Source organism: Doryrhamphus excisus, chromosome 18 (genome assembly GCF_030265055.1).
Source record: "Doryrhamphus excisus isolate RoL2022-K1 chromosome 18, RoL_Dexc_1.0, whole genome shotgun sequence".
NCBI classification, from domain to species: Eukaryota; Metazoa; Chordata; class Actinopteri; order Syngnathiformes; family Syngnathidae; genus Doryrhamphus; species Doryrhamphus excisus.
Genome location: NC_080483.1, coordinates 13862417 through 13888421, shown reverse-complemented (window position 1 = coordinate 13888421; position 26005 = coordinate 13862417). Strand labels below are relative to the sequence as shown.

At 40.3% G+C, this 26005-nt stretch overlaps 3 protein-coding genes across 5 annotated transcripts; 2 read left to right on the top strand and 1 right to left on the bottom strand.

The window, feature by feature from the left end:
- Nucleotides 1-6137: 6137 nt before the first annotated feature.
- LOC131105967 (transcription factor HES-5-like) lies at nucleotides 6138-7121 on the bottom strand. The gene is made up of 2 exons (XM_058054552.1): nucleotides 6925-7121; nucleotides 6138-6844 (listed from the first exon to the last, which is right to left on the bottom strand). Exons 1-2 carry the CDS (start codon nucleotides 6976-6978, stop codon nucleotides 6455-6457), a joined length of 444 nt encoding a protein of 147 aa, XP_057910535.1. The 5' UTR covers nucleotides 6979-7121; the 3' UTR covers nucleotides 6138-6454.
- A 4136-nt stretch (nucleotides 7122-11257) lies between these two features.
- Nucleotides 11258-12019, top strand: LOC131105970 (transcription factor HES-5-like). The gene is made up of 2 exons (XM_058054556.1): nucleotides 11258-11465; nucleotides 11553-12019. The coding sequence occupies exons 1-2, from the start codon at nucleotides 11412-11414 to the stop codon at nucleotides 11880-11882; spliced, it is 384 nt and encodes a 127-aa protein (XP_057910539.1). The 5' UTR covers nucleotides 11258-11411; the 3' UTR covers nucleotides 11883-12019.
- A 766-nt stretch (nucleotides 12020-12785) lies between these two features.
- pank4 (pantothenate kinase 4 (inactive)) lies at nucleotides 12786-23469 on the top strand. Of its 3 annotated transcripts, none has more exons than XR_009120033.1 (19): nucleotides 12786-12930; nucleotides 13225-13307; nucleotides 13639-13847; nucleotides 14747-14930; nucleotides 15065-15157; nucleotides 15766-15919; nucleotides 16181-16362; nucleotides 16438-16519; nucleotides 16596-16696; nucleotides 17555-17710; nucleotides 18826-18938; nucleotides 19880-19967; nucleotides 20102-20253; nucleotides 20317-20387; nucleotides 20472-20521; nucleotides 21594-21703; nucleotides 22726-22826; nucleotides 22905-22973; nucleotides 23043-23123. XR_009120033.1 is itself a non-coding variant. In XM_058054541.1 (19 exons), the coding sequence occupies exons 1-19, from the start codon at nucleotides 12804-12806 to the stop codon at nucleotides 23293-23295; spliced, it is 2358 nt and encodes a 785-aa protein (XP_057910524.1). In that variant the 5' UTR covers nucleotides 12786-12803; the 3' UTR covers nucleotides 23296-23469. The 3 variants fall into 3 exon arrangements, 2 of the variants coding, with proteins under 2 accessions (XP_057910524.1, XP_057910523.1); XM_058054541.1 differs by having other exon boundaries at nucleotides 20332-20387; nucleotides 21594-21698; nucleotides 23043-23469; XM_058054540.1 differs by having other exon boundaries at nucleotides 21594-21698; nucleotides 23043-23469.
- The last annotated feature ends 2536 nt before the right edge of the window (nucleotides 23470-26005 follow it).

Below are 26005 nucleotides of genomic sequence, written 5' to 3'. Positions count from 1 at the left end.
GCGCCCCCTGGAGGCCATGGGAGACCCATACAGACTGACATGAAGATGTTGGGTCGATGATGACTGAACTGATTTCGTGACTATTGAAGTCAAAGCTTCTTCTGTTTGGACAGAAGTTTATTTCTTATCACAAATGTGGGCTAAAGTTTCCTGTCATGCAGTTTTTTAAATACTCATCCATCCATTTTCTATGCAGCTTAAACTCATTAAGGTTGCAAAGGTAGGCTGGAGCCTATCCCAGCTGACTTCCATATTATATTCATGGAAATTATAACAGACTGGGCAATGGTATTGATCATATTGATCAATTGTCGTCAACATTCATTGATTATTATTTTTTTTTATTGTTATTTTGCTGAAAAAACAGCAGTGATAGTTTTCACTTTCGGCATGAAAACATTTTGTCATGCATGATGCATGGATCATATCATTTGATTGCTTTTGCAATCGGTAGTTTGTGAGGCTATTTTTTTTAACCATTTTTATGGTTACTTTGTTTGTAATCATATTGATTATCCTTGACAAACCACAATGTATTTTTTGTATTTTGTTAGATGGAACAATAGCAAAAAAAATATGTTTGCTATCATGCTTGCTCATACATTATTTGGTATGTAAATTTGAAAACATTGTGTTAAATCATGATGTTATTGATCACATTGATTATAATTTTCCATTCAGTGGACATCATTGTATGTGTAACAAAGTGTAAAAAAAAACTATTGAATTTTACCTTTGTAAAATTGTGATTTGCTCACCAAAGTTCAACTGAGCAGTCTTTGCATGGATGTTATCATTCTGTGACAAAGGAGAATTATTTCTGACAAATTAATTGTCTTTACTTTGTGTATTTGAACAGATTTTGTTCTTATATTGTGTCTTTTATAAAGACAAATGTTTGTTTCCAGCTACTTTTGTGATGGATCATCACTTTATTAAAACTAAATGAATCATAAAATATATATATATATGAAATATAAATACTTTGTGTTGCCGTCTGATTTCATATCACAAATTAATGGAGGAATAACTTAGGAATTTAGTATGTTATTACGACATTCTGCACATTAGTTTGTTGTCAGTGATTTGCCATATTTTTTAAAAACAGATCTACATTGTATTAGTTGTAAAATATATCCAGGCAAATATAATACTATGTATGACAACATCATTTTAATATGTAAAGTCAACTGTATAATGTATTTTACGGACAGGCAAATAGAAGGCAGACTCACCCGGAACTAATATGAGACCAACACACCTCTACGGAACATATATAGTAATGCACACAACAAGAGAGCAGACTATAGTGTCTCAACTGTAACTTTAAACCGAAAATCTCCACATAGTATTAATAATAATATTGCAGCAATTTTATTACCATGTAGGGGAAGTCTTTTACAACATGAATGGCAGCCAGTAGGAGTCGGGGCTTTAATTGAGGCTTCTGTGTGAGATAATCGTTGGTACCCGCTAAGCTAACGCTGCTACAAATCAATACTGCGCATGCGTACCGAACTTTTGATACTATTTACGGCACTTCTATGGGGACAAAATACAACGAATTCAAAGTGGCACAACATTTCTTTAAATTATAAACAATTGAAAGTACCGAATTGTAAAATGAATCACTAGAATGAATATAAACGACACTATTTGTTGTGCCAATCAAAATATGGTAATGATGAATGATATCCATCCATTCATACTCATGTTTACCTTATGTGCTATATACCACTATATGTACCCTTTTCTACATGCAGCTGATTGTGTAATTATTTTTATTATTATTATTTGTGATTTGTGAATAACTCCTTCACGATGCTAAAATGTTATAAATAGTTAACTTAGTGTTGATGCAGTGCGGCTCTACAACTTAAACAAAACCAACTAACAACCTACTGTTAGAGACAGCGTACATTTGTAACAACTAAATAGCTATAACAGCTATAAGCGACTCCATCTGTGTGGAGGTTCAGGTTTCCCTCCAGTGCATTACTGAACATTCCCCATCCCGGATTGGCGCCTCCCTCCATTCATACAGGGATCTGGGAGCCGCGTTGACACACGACTTCCCACACTCCTGAATGGTGTTTGAACAATAGAAGTGTGTCTGCTCCCACAAAGCCTCGGCCTGCTTCTCAGGCCAGGAGGCCACTTGACTTGATCCACCATCTGCCATGGCTGGGATTCTCTGCTGGGAAGCACACGGCGGCCTGGAAAGTCGTTTTATTGACCTTGGAAAATTTAGATGAGTACAAATAACAATCATGTTGACGTTTGATGATGATGATGATTTTTCTCTCACGGTAACAAAACCTGTTGACAAAGGAAGGAAGGAAGGAAGGAAGGACAAAGGAAGGAAGGAAGGAAGGAAGGCAGGATAAAGGAAGGAAGGAAGGAAGGAAGGAAGAATCGAGCAAGTGTCTCATTCCATGATTTCCAGTAAAATCCATTCATAATGAATTGAGTGAAGGAAGGAAGGAAGGAAGGAAAGGAGGAAGGAAAGAAGGAAGGAAGCAAGGAAGGAAGGAAGGAAGGAAGGAAGGAAGGAAGGAAGGAAGGAAGAATGGAGCAAGTGTCTCATTCCGTGATTTCCAGTAAAATCAATTCATAATGAATTGAGTGAAGGAAGGAAGGAAGGAAGGAAGGAAGGGTGGAAGGAAGGAAGAATGGAGCAAGTGTCACATTCCGTGATTTCCAGTAAAATCCATTCATAATGAATTGAGTGAAGGAAGGAAGGAAGGAAGGAAGGAAGGAAGGAAGGAAGGAAGGAAGGAAGGAAGAATGGAGCAAGTGTCTCATTCCGTGATTTCCAGTAAAATCCATTCGTAATGAATTGAGTGAAGGAAAGAAGGAATGCAGGAAGGAAGGAAGGAAAGAAGGAAAGAAGGAATGCAGGAAGGAAGGAAGGAAGGAAGGAAAGAAGGAAGGAAGGAAGGAAGGAATGCAGGAAGGAAGGAAGGAAAGAAGGAATGCAGGAAGGAAGGAAGGAAGGAAGGAAGGAAGGAAGGAAGGAAGGAAGGAAGGAAGGTAAAATGCAGGCATGGAAGAATGGAGCAAGTGTCTCATTCCGTGATATCCATTCAAATCCATTCATAATGAATGAATTAATGAAGGAAGGAAGGAAGGAAGGACGGAAGGAAGGAAAGAAGGAAAGAAGGAAGGAAAGAAGGAAGGAAGGAAAGAACGAAGGAAAGAAGGAAGGAAGGAAGGAAGGAAGGAAGGAAGGAAGAATGGAAGGAAGGAAGGAAGAATGGAAGGAAGGAAGGAAGAATGGAGCAAGTGTCTCGTTCCATGATATCCATTAAAATCCATTCATAATGAATGAATGAATGAATGAATGAATGAATGAAGGAAGGAAGGAAGGAAGGACGGAAGGAAGGAAGGAAAGAAGGAAAGAAGGAAAGAAGGAAGGAAGGAAGGAAGGAAGGAAGGAAAGAACGAAGGAAAGAAGGAAGGAAGGAAGGAAGGAAGGAAGGAAGGAAGGAAGGAAGGAAGGAAGGAAGAAAGGAAGGAAGGAAGAAAGGAAGGAAGGAAGGAAGGAAGGAAGGATGGAAGAATGGAGCGTGAATGGAGTGTCTCATTCCATGATATCCATTCAAATCCATTCCTAATGAATGAAAGTCATGTGACTCTCAGGTCATGAGAAGGTGTTATGTCTCTGAGACTTTCTACTACGTTCTTCTCTCATGTCCATCAAACTCATACGGGCCTCATCTGTTCTCTGGGGGTCGTGTCGCGTGGAGGAGGAACATTTTCCCACTGACCTTCATGAACTGTAGAGGGGGGGGGCACACCCCATGAAGAAGCCCACCTGCTCCGTCTGACACCCTCTGAATTCACACCATATTCCCCCTCCCCATCCCCAAATTCACTCCGCTGATTGGCTGCTTGGGAGGCGGACAAGGAGCATAAATGCCTTCCCAGTGGACGCAGATATCTCAGCACACTTTGGACTCTAAAAAGGCAACATGTCTCTGTATGTGGACCTCAGTCTTCAAGACAGCGTGAAGGAGCAGCTTTTTCGGTGAGTTTCACAACATTAGGTACATCGACACTATCCGATATTGTGTTTTTAAAATGATATTTAACCATTTTCTACTTGTTTCAGGTGTAAGCTCCACACGTTGGAGAAGAAGTGCAGCAACGGCGTGGAGAAGCTGCGTGCTCTGGTGGAGGAGCACCTGCAGCACGGCCTCCCTGTGGGCGACCTCCTGGAGAAGACCAAGTCCTTCCTTACTTTAAAGCGAGTCCTACTGTCCCACCACGGCTACTCCAAATATGCTAGGGATCTCCTGCGCTTGTTTCCCGACGTCGAGGATGACGTGACGCCGCTGTGCTGCTAGTCTTCAGCTCCGGTGGAGCTCACTGATGGATCGTCAGTGATGTTCTAGAGACTATGCCTTATGGATGACGTTTGGATGTGAGGATGCTGATGCTGCTGGTGATTCACCACATTGCTGCTATTTTTAAAAAAATGCCTTAAGGTTGCGTTGCTTTGCGACCACATTAATTATTTTTTTTGGTAGCAATCTATTTTATTTTTAGATTGCTTATATTTTTATTTTAATTCAATGTGAACCTATAAATGAAAATGTAGCCTCCTGCTATTGAGTGGCTACATTTTACAAAAACACCCTTGCCTTGTTTCAAGGTATTATATTTTAAAACTTCATACCTTTTATTTTTTTAAAAGGAGCTTGGCTATTATTTTGTGTATGCTGTGTATGCATATGTTTGTGGGTTTATGTTTGTTTTGTCACTGCAGATTTAAAATGAATACATGTCTAAAATGCATAAATGTATTTGCGTGTCATTATTATAGATTATAGTAAAACATATTTTGACCACTGTCGGAATAAAACTAAGTATATACTGTAAATCAACCTGTGGCAAGTTTTATTTAGTTTTAGTCTTTATGTCTGACCTTTGACCCCTGATGTTGTATGTCAGTATTACAATACATTATATAATACTGCTTTTGACTTATGTAGTGCTTTTTAAGCTACTCAGAGATGGTTAACAATAGTTAATAGTAAAATGGCAAAATACTAATTAAAGTAAATATAGATGTAAATCCTTCACACTGGATGAGTAGGAGACCCAGGTTCGATTCCCCTACAGACATCACTGTGTCAACTTGGCATGTTCACTCCATGCATGCGTGGGTTTTCTCCGTGTACTCCGGTTTCCTCCCACATTCCAAAAACATGCTAGGTTAATTGGCGGCTCCAAATTGTCCATAGGTATGAATGTGAGTGTGAATGGTTGTTTGTCTATATGTGCCCTGTGATTGGCTGGCCGCCAGTCCAGGGTGTGCCCCGCCTCTCTCGTCCGAAGACAGCTGGGATAGGCTCCAGCACCCCCCGCGACCCTCGTGACGATAAGCGATAGAAAATGAAATAATATTACAACTTCCAATAGCCAATTTTTTCTTGAATATTTCAATGTTCAGGTTGCACGGCGATCGAGTGTTTAGCGTGCAGGCCACACAGCTAGGAGACCCAAGTTCGATTCCACCATCTCTGTGTGGAGTTTGCATGTTCTCCCCGTGCATGCGTGGGTTTTCTCCGGGTACTCCGGTTTCCTCCCACATTCCAAAAACATGCTAGGTTAATTAGCGACTCCAAATTGTCCATAGGTATGAATGTGAGTGTGAATGGTTGTTTGTCTATATGTGCCCTGTGATTGGCTGGCGACCAGTCCAGGGTGTACCCCGCCTCTCACCACAAAGACAGCCGGGATAGGCTCCAGCACCCCCACGACCCTCGTGAGGATAAAAATTAGAATTTTTTTTTTACTCACCTGAACTATTTTGTTGCCCACAGCTGTTTTTTAGTATCCCTAAAAATTATATAAAATCATTATTAATGATCATTATTAACCTAGCATGTTTTTGGAATGTGGGAGGAAACCGGAGTACCCGGAGAAAACCCACGCATGCACGGGGAGAACATGCAAATTCCACCGAGGGTGGAATTGAACCCTGGTTTCCTGGCTGCGAGGCCTGCACGCTAACCACTAGACCACCGTGCAGCCCATATTCAGCTTTGTTGACTTTATTTATTATTCAATAAAGTAGCAGAAGAATGTGTTGTTTTTTCATGATTGTTTTAATGCGAATGCCTTGGCTTGAAAGGAATACATTCATCATCATTCATTCATTTCCCCTTCACTGAAGGTGTGTGTGCTGTCAATCACAGAAGCAGCACATTTAAACATCTGGCTAGAATGCAGATCACTCTTAAAGGAACTAGAACATGTTCAACATGTAGAAGAAATACTCCTGAATGGAGGAAAAACAACAAATACACCATTGAACGATGTAATGCAGAAAATATAAAATATACATTGGACATTCCCATTGGGAATAATTCTATTTACTACACGGAGTAACATTTGAATACAACGTGTAAACCTTTATAAAAGGCAACTCAAAAGTCCTGATGTTCTACCATGGCCTCCATGGTGCACTGTGGGACGGAGTCTCCTCCTTTGTGATGCTGCTGTAGTCTGGAGATCTCAAAGACGAGATGTCCTCCTCTCTCAGTTTCTCCTCACTGGAAAACTGAAGTTTCTTGAAATGTGTCCTCGCCTGCTGCTCCTCCGACAGGAAGTGTGCCACCTCACGGGCACACCTGGAGTAACCCCGATGAACGGATGACACGTTCAAAGACTTGAGTCGTCTCAAGAAACAAACGGTCATCTCAAGAACGTCTGCTTTCTCCAGCTTGGAGTCCGGCTGCTGCGTGAGGAACTCTGGAGCCAGAAGAGATCTGAGCTGCTCGATGCTGCTGTTGATTCGCTCTCGCCGTAACTTCTCCACTAGAGGCTTTCTGAGCTGCAGAAGAAGAAAAATGATGAATATGAAGACACTTCTTGTGGAGTTGGTGAGAAGAAGATGAGGAATCTTCAACATACCTTGTGTGTGAGTGTCACATGTTGCTGAGAGTTTGTAGAGATTGTAGGTGCCATGGCTGGATGTGTGTGCTGTCCACAATGTGATCTCTACTGGCTTCATGCCTCCTATTTATAGTCCTACATCTCCATATGAATGTGTGCCTCTGGCTCTGGCTGCACTTTCTCACAGTGGCAGCCAATCAGAGAGCTGGATGACACAAAACACCATGCGGCATGCTTCATGCTCTTATTGCCTGTTTGGGGGGGGGGGGGGGGACAATAGCTACATCTCAGGGGAGCAGCTGGACCACTGGGGGGTGGGTGGTGGGGGGGCTCCCAGAGCTCTGTGTGAATGTGGGAAAGTGGTGACCCTGTCGGGCGCAGACTTGATGCTGCCACCAGTGACTTTAACCCAGCACGATACTGTACTAGAAGAACATGGACGTTTTGAGAAGTTCTTCTTGGGACCTGCTGGCTTGATGTTCATTCTACTCATCTTCTCATTACTGGTTTGGTGGGCTTCTTCTGCACCTAAATCATCCAACCATGCTTGAAAATGTCTCACTCCTGATTGACTTATTCATTTATTAATATGGGGCGGCACGGCGGTCGAGTGGTTAGCGCGCAGACCTCACAGCTAGGAGGACCAGGGTTCGACTTCACCCTCGGTCATCTCTGTGTGGAGTTTGTATGTTCTCCCCGTGTATGCGTGGGTTTTCTCCGGTTTCCTCCCACATTCCAAAAACATGCTAGGTTAATCGGCGACTCCAAATTGTCCATAGGTATGAATGTGAGTGTGAATGGTTGTTTGTCTATATGTGCCCTGTGATTGGCTGGCCACCAGTCCTGGGGTGTACCTCGCCTCTCGTTCGAAGACAGCTGGGATAGGCTCCAGCATGTCCAACTTGATAGAGTGAAAAGAAGTTCTCCTCCTATTGCGTGTGGAAGTGGTACGTTTTTGGCTGTTTTGGTTTGTCTTTTGGCTGCACGGCGGACGAGTGGTTAACGCGCAGACCTCACAGCTAGGAGACCAGAGTTCAATCCCACTCTCGGCCATCTCTGTGTGGAGTTTGCATTTTCTCCCCCGTGCATGCGTGGGTTTTCTCCGGGTACTCCGGTTTCCTCCCACATTCCAAAAACATGCTAGGTTAATTGGCGACTCCAAATTGTCCATAGGTATGAATGTGAGTGTGAATGGTTGTTTGTCTATATGTGCTTTGTGATTGGCTGGCAACCAGTCCAGGGTGTACCCCGCCTCTCTCGTCTGAAGACAGCTGGGATAGGCTCCAGCACCCTCTGCGACCCTTGTGAGGAAAAGTGGTAGAAAATGAATGAATGAATGAATTATTAATATGTTTATATTTACAGTAAGTCTACAAATGAGATGATAGAGCTTCTAGTTAATGAGCAATAAATACAATCACAAATAAACAAGCACTGATAGAGGGGTCTCAAAAATCCTGAGAACGTCTGAAAATCCCGCGCATGTCTGCATTCCTGCTGGCCCTTTAACAAAGCCAGGAATGCCCATTTAGGAATGGTGGGAGAGAAAGCGTAAAGTGACTCTGTAATTAATGTGATGTGCAAGCAGACACACTTCTTTTGTTGTGGGGAGGTGCAGTGAATGGACCGAGTGTGGGAAAGCAGAGAAGAGCGACTCACAGCCCCAAAGGCACAATAGACGAGATGTCTGAAGGGGAGGGCGGCTGGAAGGAGGGTTTGGGGGGGGGGGGGGGGTCTTTTTAGATGCTTGTGTCAAGCAGATCATTGTAATCTACATTTACAACTGACACCTACTTTAGCTTCATGCTATAATTATTGTTTTATAGTATAATATTATATATTACATGACTGAAGTACATTCATTATTGTCTTTTTCTGTTATTCTTACAAATTGCGGAGAGGGAAACAGTACTCTGATTGTCTATAAGGCTGCTAATGATGTTTCATTAATTAATTGACACAATTTAATTGTCGCTATTAAGTATAGTCAACCCTGTGATTGGCTGGCCACCAGTCCAGGGTGTACCCCGCCTCTCGCCCAAAGACAGCTGGGATAGGCTCCAGCACCCCCGCGACCCTCGTGAGGAAAAAGCGGTAGAAAATGAATGAATGAATATATGATATAATAATAATAATAGTTTTTAAGTATAGTCAAAAATATTATATATTATATAATAATAATATTATTATTATTATTATTACTATCATTGTTATTATATATATATATAATTATTATATATTATTATATATAATATTGAATAATATATATTATATATATAATGTTATTATTATTATTATTACCACCACTACTACTACTATTATTATTGTTATTATAAAATATATAGTTATTATATATTATTATATATAATATTGAATAATATATAACATATAATATATATGAATATATTAAATTTATTTAATAATAATTGTTGAATGAATATTTATTTAATAATAATTATAATTCATAATTCAATAATAATTACTGAATTATTATTTATTTATTTATTATTTATTAATTTAATTTATTACATATATAATATTATTATCATTGCCACTATTATATTATTATTATTATTAAATAATAATTAAATCACTATTATTGCATACATTTAATAATATTAATATAGAAAGATATTATATTATCTTATCATAATCTTATATTAGAAGCAGGTTCCCTCCAAAATGACTACTTTTCAAGTTCATTCTAAAAGCAAATTTTAGTTTTTATACATCATATAGAAACACAAATGTATCTTTATCTTTAATATGGTAGAAATGCTGAATGAAAAGATGAATAGACTTGGATTGAACCAATCAGAGCCTTTGGGGGTGCATCCTTAGCAGGTCAACATTAGCAGGTTTATTGCTGTTTCCAAAACCAAAAGTTACCCAGCAAATCCACCCTAAAAACATCTTGTATTGTATGACATTACAGTACGTCACCATGCATCCAGTCTAACTATTTGACCACATTTGTCTCTCTCCTCTGTGCATCCACACACAAGCCTCAGGCAACACAGGGAGGGGGGGTCCCTTGAACGAGGGACGAATTAGCATTTAACGAGGCACATGTCTATTGAGCGGGCGCCGGCTCAATAATGTAAGGACTGTGGGAAAGCCGTGAGCGCAGAGTCACAGTGGAGTGTGATTAACATCCTCCTGCACCGCTCGACCCTCCACCCTCCACCCGACCCCCTCCCTCCCCAAGGAGATTTGGCACACTTCACAGGGAGGCTGTTGTTTTGTTGGCACTCTTGTTCCCAGTCTGGTGCCATGTCTCGTGTTAACACGTGTCCTCCTGATGTCTACTTATTCCTTGGTCCTTCATGTGTCTGAATACTCTTTAACTATACTACCAGATATATTGTAGTATAGTATAGTATAGTATAGTATAGTATAGTATAGTATAGTATAGTATAGTATAGTATAGTATAGTATAGTATAGTATAGTATAGTATAGTATAGTATAGTATAGTATAGTATAGTATAGTATAGTATAGTATAGTATAGTATAGTATAGTATAGTATAGTATAGTATAGTATAGTATAGTATAGTACAATGATGGATGTATCAAATGGAATATTTCTCAATCCTGAGGTATTCATGTAACAATTATTCTTGCACTTTTATAGCTGATACTATTGTGCTGTCTCTTTAATATAATGTCTCTTTAGTGTAATGGCCTTTTGTGCAAAAGGCACGGGTTTGATTCCCAGCCAGGCCCCCAGGCTGGTCCAACACCTTGTGAAATTGGTGAGTTGTGTCAGGAATGGCATCTAGCATAATAAAATAAGTCAAACTAAATAATGTGTGGCTGCACGGTGATCGAGTGGTTAGCGCACAGACCTCATAGCTAGAAGACCGGAGTTCAATCCCACCCTCGGGCATCTCTGTGTGGAATTTGCATGTTCTCTCCGTGCATTTGTGGGTTTTCTCTGGGTACTCCGGTTTCCTCCCACATTCCAAAAACATGCTAGGTTAATTAGCGACTCCAAATTGTCCATAGGTATGAATGTGAGTGTGAATGGTTGTTTGTCTATATGTGCCCTGTGATTGGCTGGCCACCAGTAGATTTTCTAGTTAGAAAATGAATGAATGAATGAATGAATTATGTGATTGAATCAAACTTTATGTGTGATTTCATATTCAAGGAATATATTGTTATTGTGTTATTCTAGTACAGTAGTGTTTTGGGTCAAAGTCACTGATCAGGTAGCAGGGTCACCACTTTCCCACAGAGCTCTGTGAGCCCCTAGCCCCCCACTACCACCCACCCAGTGGTCCAGCTGCTCCCCTGAGATGCAACTATTGTCCCCCCCAAGCAGGCAATAAGAGCATGAAGCATGCCGCATGGTGTTTTGTGTCATCCAGCTCTCTGATTGGCTGCCACTGTGAGAAAGTGCAGCCAGAGCCAGAGGCACACATTCATATGGAGATGTAGGACTATAAATAGGAGGCATGAAGCCAGTAGAGATCACATTGTGGACAGCACACACATCCAGCCATGGCACCTACAATCTCTACAAACTCTCAGCAACATGTGACACTCACACACAAGGTATGTTGAAGATTCCTCATCACCTCATCTTCTTCTCACCAACTCCACAAGAAGTGTCTTAATCAGTGTATTCTTCTTCTTCTGCAGCTCAGAAAGCCTCTGGTGGAGAAGTTACGCCGAGAGAGAATCAACAGCAGCATCGAGCAGCTCAAGTGTCTCTTGCCTCCAGAGTTCCTCACTCAGCAGCAGCAGCAGGACTCCAAGCTGGAGAAAGCAGACATCTTGGAGATGACCGTTTGCTTTCTCACACAGCTACAACAGCAGAGAGGAAGATTGCTAAAGCGTTTCCAGAAGAGTCAGTCTTCCTGTGAGGAGAAGCTGGGAGAGGAGGACTTCTCTCCTCTGAGCTCTCCATTACACAGCAGCATCAGCAAGCAGGAGAGCTGGGCCCACAGCGCCCTCTGGAGGCCATGGTAGACATGGACAGACTGAAATGACCATGCTGGTCAGATGTTATGATTCTATAATTATTCTTTTGGAGTGTTTTTAATTCTTTCACTATGAAAGCATCGTCTATTTTCTTTATAGGAAAGCAAGGAGCACTACTGAATGATACTGTGCTTTTTTTATTTTTTTTATTTTTTTTATTTTTACGATGTTGTAAAAGAAGTATGATCCATATTGGATTTTACTATAACCTGTGCTCACTGTGTTCTCTCCAATAGAGTTCTAAAATTGTTCAGCTTGTTTTAAAAGCTATTTCTGTCTTTTGTAAAGATGCTCAAAATGTTCTGCCGTTTACACTCATTTTGAGTATAATGTCTTGAATTACAAATATTTGTTGTGATGTGTCATCACCACCAGTGGCTGGAAAAGGGATGTATAATGGCTAATTTATTCTGTTTGAATAAAAAAATGGCCCTGAACAGAATCTTAAAATGCGCATTGTCATTTTTATTTACCAAGACAATTTTTTCCACAACTTTAGTAGAAATATATTAGTATTTATTATTTATATTAGTATTATTATAATATATTCGTCTGTGCTTGTAATAGTGTAATGAACACTACTACCCTCTAGTGGTCACATGCACCACACACATGCAACAGGGCTATTCTGTCCAGTATTTTGTATATAATAAAATGTTTTACTTTAACAAATGACTAAAAATCGTTATTAAATAATAAATTAAAGACTTGTATAAAGTACAAAGCAGTCAAATATTTCATAATATACAATCAGACATTTATTTGTATTTGTAAACTTAACAATTGCCAATACAGGAATAGCACGTGAGCAAGCAGCTTTTGTGACACCCCGCCCACCAAACCGTTGCGTCTACGCTGATTGGTCGGCGGCCCCACGCACACGCGTTCAACGTCATGACGTCATAGACTATGGCGGAATGTAGCCAAGTTGACAGCAGCAAGGCGAGTCGTCATACGATGGATAAAAGCATCACTCTCCCTCCAGACGAAATATTCCGCAATCTGGAGAACGCAAAGCGGTTCGCCATTGACATAGGTAACTGTACATGTGCATGTTTACTTTCACTCTACCGCCATTCGGCTGAAAAATAGACAATCTTTGCGTTTAAGCGGCACTGGTTATGGTGAGAAAACACCAGAGCACAAGTGAAAGTCAACAAGCAGCTTGTCTGACAGTAGAGTCGTTTCATCTTAACTGACGGTGTCTTTTCATAAATGTCCTCATAAATGGAGGTTGGCTGATTTAGCTATCAATTTTGAATGATATAGTATTCCTTTCTTCATTATGCATTTATTCAACTAAATGACACACCACTGTTTACTTCTACAGGAGGATCTCTGACAAAGCTGGCCTATTATTCCACTGTACAGCACAAAGTGGCCAAAGTTCGATCCTTCGACCACTCTGCGAAGGTAATTTATGTTTATCTATCATTATTTGCTTTATCTACTGGCTTTATAAGCTGCTGTGAACATTCCCAGCACAGATTGAGCCATGTTGTAAGTATTGACATTCCCAATTGCATTGGGTTTCTGCTATTAATGATTGAAGTGAATGAGCAGTTTGTACATATGTACCTAATAAAATGGATTACATCACATTCTTGCAGCAATAATACACTTCCAATGACAACATGATTTAAAGTCCAAGGTGCATAACGGGCTGTTGCAATGCATGCAAATGTATATTTAAGTATGTATTGAACACACCAGCTCATGTTTTTTTGTGTGTTTTTTTTTTCAGGAGGCAGCCAGTGACAAACTCTATGAGATATCTGTGCAAGAGGAAGTGACCGCGCGCCTGCACTTCATCAAGTTTGAGAATGCGTACATTGAAACGTGCTTGGACTTCATCAAAGACCACCTGGTCAATACGGAAACCAAAGTTATTAAGGCCACAGGTGGTGGGGCACATAAGTTCAAAGAACTCCTGGAAAGGAAACTGGGACTCAGGTGCGTGCTGTTTTCAACATTCCTAACATTCCTAATTGTCATACAAGTGACAAGATGACATGTGACAGGCTCGCACAGGAAGGATTATCATATATGACAGTGGGGGAGACCACCCAGCTTACTTTGTCACTTTGATCATTTTAGCCGTGTGCGATTTTTATTATTTTCAAGCCGATACTGAACCTGCTTTTCAACACAACAAAATATTTTTTAAATTTATTTAATTTATTATTTAAATTATATATTTAATATTATTATATTATTAATTATATTATTATTTATTTATTTAATTTATTTAATTGAAAATAACAAATATTTGACAAACTGTAGTTATAGATTTCTCACCAAATATCATGACATCACTACTATTAACAAAACACAAAACGTCAGCTCAGGAGTACAAACCGTGGATCCAAGGGGTTTATTGGCCAACAAATCCAATATCTTCTACGATGGTAAAGGGTTGGTCGTCCAGCGCCATCTTTTCCAGTTCGCTTTAAGCCTTGGGTTGTCTCTGGCCAACTTTTTTGCACTTTTAAAATGCAGCGGTGATAGGAACAAGCCCCCGGCCCCGGGTGTCACCGCGATGCTGGCGTTTAAGGGAACTGATCAGGTTTGATGTGTTGAAGCCTCATCTGGGAATGTTTGCAGAGCATTTGGAGAAATAATAATTAATAATAATTATTAATAATAATTATTATTGGGCTGATAATTATAGTGCACCTGTATAAACTTACAACACAGTAAGTTCAATTTTTAGGTACATGGTCATCTCCACACAAATAGTAAGATCAATATTTATATTTTTAATTTGAAAAAAAAAATCATGAAATTGTATATGTTTCACACTCCTGTACTTCTTAACCATGACTAGCCGAACTCTTTGTGTTTGATGTCAGAGTGGACAAGGAGGATGAGATGACGTGCCTCATCAAGGGCTGTAACTTTGTGCTGAGGAACATTCCTCATGAGGCCTTCGTCTACGCCAAACACGCCGATTCCGAGTTCCGCTTTCAGACGACTCACCCGGACATCTTTCCTTACCTGCTCGTCAACATCGGCTCTGGGGTGTCCATCGTCAAGGTAATGGACTGGAGAATAGACCATAGTGATTGGTCGTAGAACGAAACAACGGCAGATTTTTACAATTAAAAGTGTTGCATACATGTATTTACCTACTCAAGGAACATCTTGCCTGACTGTAATTCTCCGAGCAGGTGGAATCAGAGGACAAATTTGAGCGTATTGGAGGAAGCTCAATTGGCGGAGGGACATTCTGGGGCCTTGGGGCTTTGCTCACCAAAACGAAGGTATTGGACCATAAATGACCTTAAAAGTCCATCCATCCATGCATCCATCCATCAATTTTCTATGCCGCTTATACTCATTAGGGTCACAGGGATATGCCAGAGCCTATCCCAGCTGACTGAGGCGGGGTACACCCTGGAAAGGTTGCCAACCAATCATATAGAATAAACATAATAGAATCAGAATCAGAATGCCCTTTATTGTCATTTTACATATATTAGAATGAAATTGCAGCAGCTCCATTTTCAGTGCAAGACAGTATGACAGTACAAAATATAGAAATTTGAATAAATAAATCAAGAATAAATCAAAGAATTACAAGATTAAACAATAAATAACGAAGGGTCTACATTGTAGAAGACAATTGGTTGCCTTGATTACAAACAACCATTCGCACTCACATTCATACCTATAGACAATTTGGAGTCGCCAATTAAGTCCTTAAAAGTCAAGTCAAGTTTATTTCTATAGCCCTTACTCACAAAAACATCTCAAAGGGATTTACATGCTGGCAACAGGATGGTAAAAAGATGGATATCATTATTGTGTGATAATAAACGTCAATAATACGTTTATTTCATCTTCATGGACTTGATTTTTTTTTTTGCAGAGATTTGACGAGCTTCTGCAGTTGGCCTCCAAGGGGCAGCACACCAGTGTTGACATGCTTGTCAAAGACATTTACGGAGGATCCTATGGATCTTTGGGTCTCACCGGGGATCTGATTGCAAGCAGCTTTGGAAAGTCTGCCACTGCTGACAAAGGTGAAACATGGTTGTTTGCTAAAAAAAAACACCCTTTCTACTGCTCATTACCTACACAGCTCCCCTCAGCTCACTTTGCTACTTACACATTTCCACTATCCAAACCAAGAACTACAAGTACTAGTTAGTTGGTTCCAGACCTGTCTTTCATTGTGATTGTGAGTTTATGTGATGTCGGATTCCTTTTCCATTTATAAATTGTGTATATGAGTATTTTCATATTTAGAGCATATAAAACCTTCTTATGATGTGGCATTTCAGAGTTCTCCAAAGAAGACATGGCCAAGAGTTTACTCCACATGATCAGCAACGACATCGGGCAGCTGGCCTGCCTGTACGCCAAACTCCACAACCTGTCGCGAGTTTACTTTGGCGGTTTCTTCATCAGAGGACATCCTGTCACCATGCACACCATCACCTACAGCATCAACTTCTTCACCAAGGCAACACCTCTTCTTCTGCTGTCTTGAAACAATCAAGTCTGTGTATTACTATATGATATGTTGTACTTTATGCAGGGGGAAGTTCAGGCCTTGTTTTTGAGACACGAAGGCTATCTGGGCGCCATCGGAGCGTTTCTCAAAGGAGCAGAAGAAGACAGTAATACATGACATTTGTACTGTGCTGTGTGAATTATCAATAACAGTATTAATCATGTAATATTTTTTATGTCCAGATCCAAACCAGTACAGCTGGGGAGAGAATTACGCAGGAAGCTCAGGCCTGATGAGTATATCCCCCGATATGAATCCCATGCAACGTGCGCGTAGCGGAACGGTGAGCCTACCAACACGTGTCGAACACCAACCTTGTGTTAGCTGCTCATCAGGTTGTATCTTCTCCCCTCTTATTATATATACATCACATTTGCTTTTTAGTCCTTCTGTGGCTGCTTTGATTGACGTTACCGTAAAAGTCCCATCTGTTCTCATTGCCGCCATTCTGATTTTCTTTTCATTTCCTCCCTGAACATTCTTCTGTCTCGCTAACCTTCAGTTTGCCGTAAGTACCTTCACCCACGCTTCACTTGTTTACACTTCTGACTCACCTCCTTATGCCTTGTTTTGAGAACACTGTATGCCAATGCCAAATACAGTATTACTGAGTAGACCAGTGAGAGTTATGACTAACAGCCACTGTATGTAATACTGGGAAGCTATAGATTGACGAGTGGTTAGCGCACAGACCTCACAGCTAGGAGACCAGGGTTCAATTCCACCCTCGGCCATCTCTGTGTGGAGTTTGCATGTTCTCCCCGTGCATGCGTGGGTTTTCTCCGGTTACTCCGGTTTCCTCCCACATTCCAAAAACATGCTAGGTTAATTAGCGACTCCAAATTGTCCATAGGTATGAATGTGAGTATGAATGGTTGTTTGTCTATATGTGCCCTGTGATTGGCTGGCGACCAGTCCAGGGTGTACCCCGCCTCTCGCCCGAAGACAGCTGGGATAGGCTCCAGCACCCCCGCGACCCTCGTGAGGAAAAGCGGAAGAAAATGAATGAATGAATGTATTGAATTGTTTTGTGTAACCATAGCACTAAACAGCACTAATGTAAACTAACGATTATCAATTGTAAGTTACATTGACAAGAGTGCTTAAGCATCTGCCCCCCCCCCTCTGCGTTGTGTTCCAGTTTGACATGCTGGAGATGGACCGACTAGAGAGGCAGCTGGTGAATCTATCTTTACTACAGGATCCCTCGTCTTACATCCCTGACACGGTGGACCTCACAGAAGACGCCCTCGCCCGCGAATATTGGCTCGACTGCTTTGAGGAGGCGCTAGACGGGGTGAGACTGCACACTTCATGCTCTTTGAGTCCGAAACCTGCTTTGTAAAATGACCACTGATCAACAATTCATTATTTGACAGATATTAAAAATGTAATGGTAATGGTTTTATTTCATTTGAACATGCATCAGATTACAATTGAATGCATCACATAATCAGTTCACAGTTCCACATGTCCAAAAGGAGTAGGAAGAAGCAAAGCTTATTAAATCCTACCCCACCATCTGGAACTTATACAATCAGTAACTGTTACATTTGTTCACTTCCTGCTTTCCATAATACAGTTTGTTTTTATTTTTGTCACCTTATTTTGTTACCCTATTTTTGTCACCTTAGCCTTATGCATTATTTTAGCTGTTTGAAGATGAACTATATAAAGCAAGTTGAAGTATTTGTGATTTTAGAAATAAGGAGTTAGTATGTTCTCTGTAGGCGCTGTAGTTTTTTTTTTTTAAATTAATGTACCTCATACCGAAGTAGGAGGTGATATGACCATACAATGACATAATGGGTACCATAGTAACTGTCAATATAGTGATATATATAGCACATCTGAACTGCACATCTCAACTGCTTGTATTGTTTCTTGAATTGGCTCATCGTTGTGCATTGTTTGAGTTCCTTACTCAATCCATTCCATAGTTTGATTCCACATACTGAAATGCTATGGCTTTTTAACGTAGTCCTAGCATATAAGTGGTTCACATGTAGTTCTTCCCTGAGATCATATTTCTCCTCTCTTGTAGAGAAGTATTGGATGATATTTTTAGCTCATTGGTTATTTTTAGCCTTATGTGTTATTTTAGCTGTTTGAAGTTGAACTATATCAGCAAGTTGAAGTATTTGTGATTTTAGAAATAAGGAGTTAGTATGTTCTCTGTAGGCGGCATTATGAATTATCCTGACTGACCTTTTTTGCAGTACATTTAGCGAGTGAAGATTGCTTTTATAGTTATTTTAGTAATGTAGATATATAAATGTAAATGTATACCAAAGGTTGTAGCCGATCAAAGTTTATCACGTATAAGTTTTTGGCTTCTCGGTGCTACAGTCACACAGCAAACCATATTCGTGTGATGTTCCATCAACTGAGTGTTCCTGTTGTCCCGAGCAGGTGGTGAAGAGGGCAGTAGCAAGTCAACCCGACATGCCCGAGTCGGTGGAGCGAGCCGAGAAGTTCCGTCAAAAGTACAGACATAAGCTTCAGACCCTGCGCCACCAGCCCTTGTAAGTACTCATGCATACATCATTTGAATGTTTACTGTTTTTCTGCATGGTCTGCGGTAGCTCTACTTCATTACTACTTTAAAATGCCTCCATGCTTTTTTTATACTAGGTAGCAACAACGCTTAACGCTTCTCAGGCATACAATGTATACAATATATTTAAATATATATTTAAAATTTATATGTATTGGGGTTGGGCGATATGGACCTTAGCATGTATCATGGTATTTTAGATGTATCTCAATATGATGATATAAAACATTTAAAATTTAAATTCAGCAGCTTTAAAAAGCTACAAACCTTAAGCCACATACACGCTTGTCTCAAATTGTGAAGCACATGTATTTATTGGTAACAAACTGGCTAACCTTTCTAATGGGATGTCAGCATCTTCAAAAATTGCTAGTAAATCTTCAAGAAACTGTAATTCCTGTGCTTGTGATTAAGGAAGATGTAGTCACCCATGCAATTCCAATTGCATATGGAAGATATTTTTATCTTTGCATATGGAAGATATGTTTACGCAGACATGGGGCAAACTATGCTCTTATTTTGAAGGACGGTGACGAGGACTGTGTTGTATTGAATGTATGTACACGGCGAAGACGAGCTACGTTCAAAAATAAACGTGCTTGTTTTATTCTTGTGAGAATGGAAGCTAGGCAGCCAGCTTTTGCCGGGTTTTATCTCCAATTCAACCCGTCTCAGTCGGGAGGGGATTGTTCAGTGTTTGTTATGATTTGTTGCAACGACTGAGCGGTTCCACACACGTTACGTCAGTCATCTTGTATATCAACCGTGGAGCGAAGTCATCAACTCGGCTTGTTGATGCTTATCATTTAAACCGGTCTAAGTCGTTTTTTTTATCACGGGAAGAATCTATACCGGTTTGTGTGTGTGTTTTCTCTCTGGCTAACATAGCGTGCTTCTCTTCTCACCCAGTGCTTACGGATCCCTCACTGTCAGAAGTCTGTTAGACACGAGGGAACACTGTTTAAACGAGTTCAACTTTCCTGATCCCTACTCAAAGGTCTGAGCGCCATGTGTTCAACACAACTGTTTTTTTCATGGTCATCCTATCACATGTTGTTGTTCCATCACACTTCATTCAATATGATGTTTGTACACACGTGACACCCTTCCCTCACTTGGATTTGTTTTCAGATTAAGCAGAGGGAGAACGATGTAGCTCTCAAGTTCTACCAGAAGGCCGTGCGGACTCTGGAGGCACTCAGCTGGGAGGAGCGACAGTTTGCGCTGGTCAGGGGCGTCCTGGCTGGGAATGTCTTCGACTGGGGAGCCAAGGCCGTGTCTGAGTCAGTAGACTTGGCTCTTTAAGTTTCTGTCAGCTTGTAACAATGCAGCATGCTTTTATGTAGCCTTCTCATATGCAGCGTCCTGGAATCAGACCCAGAGTTTGGCTTTGAGGAAGCCAAGAGGCAACTGGAAGGTATCTCCGTGCATATTCATCAAGTAATGTATTACACAAATGCACCTGGAAAAACACCAAACTTTTATTTCTTTCTACTTTCAGAAAGACCCTGGCTTGTGGATTCGTATGACCAGTGGTTCCACAGACTTAAGGTTGGTTGTTGTTGTCATGTCAAACAGTGGAACCTTGGTTAGCATCATGAATATGTCTGACCTGAACCGGAATGTACTCATTCATTCATTCATTCATTCATTTTCTACCGCTTATCCTCACGAGGGTCACGGGGGTGCTGGAGCCTATCCCAGCTGTCCTCTACACCCTGGACTGGTGGCCAGCCAATCACAGGGCACATATAGACAAACAACCATTCACACTCACATTCATACCTATGGACAATTTGGAGTCGCTAATTAACCTAGCATGTTTTTGGAATGTAGGAGGAAACCGGAGAACATGCAAACTCCACACAGAGATGGCCGAGGGTGGAATTGAACTCTCGGTCTCGGAATGTACTCTTATCTGAATAAATGTATACATAAAAAAAAAAAGAAATAAATAATATAACTCCCATTAATCTGTTCCAGAAAGTCAAAAATGTTAATACAAAACACATGTTTATGGAGATTTTGGTTTATTTTACTTTTATTGAGTCTTTTCTGAATGAATGTTTGGATATTGTATTTTAATCCATCTTTTACTGTTTTTACTCAACTCTATTTTTATTTCTTTTTCTCTACTGTAAAGTGTCTTTGAGTACTCTGAAAAATGCTATACAAATAAAATGTATTATTATTATTATTATTTACAAAGATACAATTTGGCAACAATATCAACACAGACACCGCCTTGGTGTTTCACCACGAGGTATCGCTTAAATTCAGTAGTGTTTCTCAGATCAAATCTCTGCTTTTCTTTATGGCTGCCATATAACCCAAAATGGAGCCAAAGAAAGTCGCAAAATATTGTGAGAAATTGAGATTAATAGTGTTCATGACAGCACATCATAAATTAGCGATGCAGCTGACTTGTCTGGATGCTTTGTGATAAGAACGTAGTTACATTCATTCGTGTATTAGTAACACAACAAGAAGTTCGCCATATTGTACAGTAACCGGATCATATACACAAACTGAGGTTCCACTGTATATGTTTTTTATTTATTTGTTTTTATTGCCGCTGAGCATGAACTGCCTGAACACAATCCATCTTGCTCGTGTCTTTCAGGGGCGTCCTCACAAGTGTGCCTTGTTTTTCGTAGATAATAGTGGAGTAGACATCATTCTAGGAGTGATGCCTTTTGTCAGGGAGCTTCTCTCTCGGGGAACGGAGGTAAGGTGAACAACAGCTTTATGACCACTACATGAACAGAAGTATTGGGACACAACGCACTTATTTAGTCTTGTCTTCTGGAGAATTGTATATGTTTGGCTTTTTTTCTGTTCCCGCTTGACAAAGCAAGGTCCTTAGAGGCATTCTTGGGTGGCTTTGGTGTGGAAGTGACCTCCCACAGATACAATATACACTATAGTGTAGAAAGTCTTTTCTCTCATGGTTAATTCCTGTAGGTGTCCCAATGCAATTAGTCAATATGAGCGATGGCATACTTACTACTAAATAAATACATGTTTTATTCAACATCTTACAACAAGGTAAAATGTATTCATATCTTATGTGATGATGATACAGCACTCTACAAGAAGCAATGAAGTGTGTAAAATAAAATAATTAATAAAAATAAATCTTGTTACAACTATAATGATGAAAGTTGTAATATTAATATTGATTATAATAATGGTGATAATAATAATGGTAATAATGATAAAGATTATAATTCATTCATTCATTTTCTACCGCTTTTTCCTCACGAGGGTCGCGGGGGTGCTCGAGCCTATCCCAGATATCTTCGGGCGAGAGGCGGGGTACACCCTGGACTGGTCGCCAGCCAATCACAGGGCACATATAGACAAACAACCATTCACACTCACATTCATACCTATGGACAATTTGGAGTCGCCAATTAACCTAGCATGTTTTTGGATTTTGGATAAAGATTATAATAATAATTATAATAACAATAATAATATTACAATGATAATAAACAAGACTGTAGCATGAACATGATTATATCTTGCAAAGGGGGGTAGGCATTTATTAGCTTTTGCTTCAGCCTACTCCTTTTGGGCTTGTGATCAGATAGTTGAATACAAATGTAAATAATGGAAAGTTATATTTTGATTGATGTAAGAAATGCACTGTAATGTTTCATATATTTGCCCCCCCAAAAAAAACAAAAAAAAATGAAACTGAACTCAAATGATATCAGATCTACATTTAAGTATTTTTTTCTTTGTAATAGGTTGTCCTGGCCAGCAATTCGGGTCCAGCGCTAAATGACGTCACTAACGGAGAACTGCAGATTCTGACTGAGAGAATTGCCGCCATGGATCCAGTCATCCAGTGAGCAATTTTTTTTTAATGATCATTATCCGCATTCTTTTATTATCATTATTTGATCTTCTTGTATTTGTTGTTCAGGGCCGGGCTGAAGGAGGACAGGCTGACTTTGATTCAGAGTGGATCCAGTTCTCCCTGCTTGGACCTGAGGTGGGTCATTTGTTGAGAATTAGAAAGACCTGCTTGTCTAGACATGTCTTTGTCTTGGGTCTTGTTCAGCCGTTTGGACAAAGTTCTGGCCATGGTGGTACGGGAGCGGAACACGGACCTTGTGATTATCGAAGGAATGGGCCGAGCCATCCACACCAACTACTACGCCACACTTAGCTGCGAGAGCCTCAAAATGGCCGTCATCAAGAACTCCTGGCTGGCTGACCGTCTCGGAGGGAAGCTGTTCAGCGTCGTCTTCAAGTATGAGGTGCCTGCAGGGACGGGCGGTCTGACGGAGGCTGCTGCGCCGCCATCGCCGTGAGAACAACAAGGCTTTTGGACTGAAACGCGGGGAAGAGGCGAACAAAATGAATGTAAAGGACGATGAGTGAATGTTTTAAAGGCAATCAAGCACAGGGAAGTATTACTTTTATTTTATAACAAAATGTATTTTTTTTTTTGGTGTGATCTAATTTCATAAAGATGATTTACTTCTCCCGACAGTTTCTTAGTGTCACTCAGCATCTCGGAAGTTTGCATGCAAACTTTTGCGTGCCATGTCCTCACAGCGAGACCGCAAAAGCTATTTTCACTCAGCACTTTGTAAAGTTGCATTCAATGTGCAAAGAAAGAAGAAATTCAAATGGATCACTTTTAATGAACCGTGAAAGCTCTGCAGCAGGGGCGCTTTACAAAGTGTTAGAGTCGGGAACGAGGGTGGCACGGCGGTCGAGTGGTTAGCGCGCAGACCAGTGTTCAATTCCACCCTCGGCTATCTCTGTGTGGAGTTTGCATGTTCTCCCTGTGCAAGCATGGGTTTTCTCCGGGTACTCCGGTTTCCTCCCACGTTCCAAAAACATGCTAGGTTAATTGGCGACTCCAAATTGTCCATAGGTTGTCCAAATTATTATACGCTACATCCAAGTGAAGTTAATGGCGCATCAGTGTAACATTATTGATGCACTAGTGATCACTACATATGAGTTGACTGACTGCACGGTGGTCGAGTGGTTAGGATGTTGGCCACACAGTCAGGAGAGTGAGAAGACCTGTGTTTGATTCTCTGCTTGGGCTTGTGTAGCGCTTGCATGTTCTCGTTGTGTGTGTGGGTTTTATCTGTTATGAATGTATGAATGTTAGTGTGAATGGTTGTTTGTCTATATGTGCCCTGTGATTGGCTGGCCACCAGTCCAGGGTGTACCCCGCCTCTCGCCGAAAGACAGCTGGGATTGGCTTCAGCATCCCCCTGCGACGGTAGAAAATGAATGAATGAATGAAGAGTCGGGAACAGTTGTCAGGAAGCACAAGCTGCTATGTGTATGCTCCTCCACTAGGTGGGAGTGTTCTTCCGTGAAGAATATTTATTATAACAGTCCCAGTTTTGCCTTGAAGCAATGTTTGTGCAATGTTTATGTTTTCAAGTGAGAATGACATCAGTTTGACTTCAGTAGTCTTTATAGTCAACTATGTATCTCAGTACTTGCAACATTACACTGGACTACACTGTGTTGCAGTCATTTTTAGAAAGCAAATTTGTCACATTATTGTGTTTTCTGTTAAAAACACATGTCCATTTGATCCATTTTATGTCTCCATTTGTGTATCTATGTATGTGAGTGAGAGAGTAGAAAATAACTGAAGCTGCCAGGCTGCTCCATCGTCTGTATTAAAGCTTGACATCCGGGAAACGAGGTGCTTGCTACCTGCTGAGGAACTGAAGGCTGCGGATGTATGAGGAGGCCCACCAGGGGGTCCTCCCTCTATTCATCTTGCTACACACACACACACACACACACACACACACACACACACACACACACACACACACACACATTGCCTGATGCATTTAACGTACCTTACTAACTTGTAATTCGACTCAGAGTTTACATCATGTAAAGTTATAGGTGAGTATGCAATGTCATTGTTCTTGTCGTGAACTGTGTATAACTTATTTTTACACTTGCATGATAGTTCAAAAGTGCAGTGAAAAAAAAACAAGTGATGCATGAAGGAAACTCGGTTCTCTGCGATCCTCCACTTCTCTCCATCCTTTCAAGCATCATCTAAGGGTGAGTAGTTTTTATATTAGTGTAGTTTTCTCAGGCATTGGTTAGCTTCTTTTTACACTTTTATGTTTTTCACATTGACCTTGATAATGGGGTGAGACGGATCACAAAAGCAGAAACAACTCCTAATTCAACCAAAACCTAATTCAAGGAGAAGCTCCAGAACAGGGCGTAATGTCTGTTTTGGTCAAGTAGTTTGGAAAATAAATTACCCGCAAAAAATGCGACTTATACTTCCATGCGACTTATGTATGTTTTTTTCTACCTAATTATGCATTTTGACTTTGTGGGACTTATAGTCCAGAAAATACGGGAATTGGTAAGTAATCACAAGACTTTTTTTTTTTCCAACAAGAAATCTTGTCAGGTTTTAATCTTGTGATACCACTAGTAGATGCAAACTAATGTTTATTTTTAAAGACAAATAATAATAAACTAATACACTGTAATAGATTACACTGTAATAGATTATGTAATTACATTTATATTATATTATTATATATGTTCAGAGGTCAACCAGTATTCTATATGCGCCACTATTTATTTTGGTTTTTGCAGATTCAATACAAACTAAAGTTTAAATGAATTTCTCTCCCTTCATGATGATGCAAACACAAATATGTGCTCATGGCTTGAAGTTTTTCAGAGTGGCGCTGCTGACAGTAAATACGGAGCTTAATATGCACTTCAATTTGGAATACGAGAACCAAAACGGATAATAAGCAGTCTATGGCCTAATAAGTAAATACATGACGAAGAACCCCCTTGAGTGCACATTGCATAAATACACACAAACCATGCACATCACACATGCGCTATTTCTTACAGCATTAGGGCTTGCAGCTGTTATCTGTTTCCAGCAGACTGGTGTGTCGCACTCCACACTGCGGATTTATCACCATTATTCTTGAAACCGAATGAGCACAAAACTCCTCCAATGGTTTCAATAATGCTTACAAGTATTCC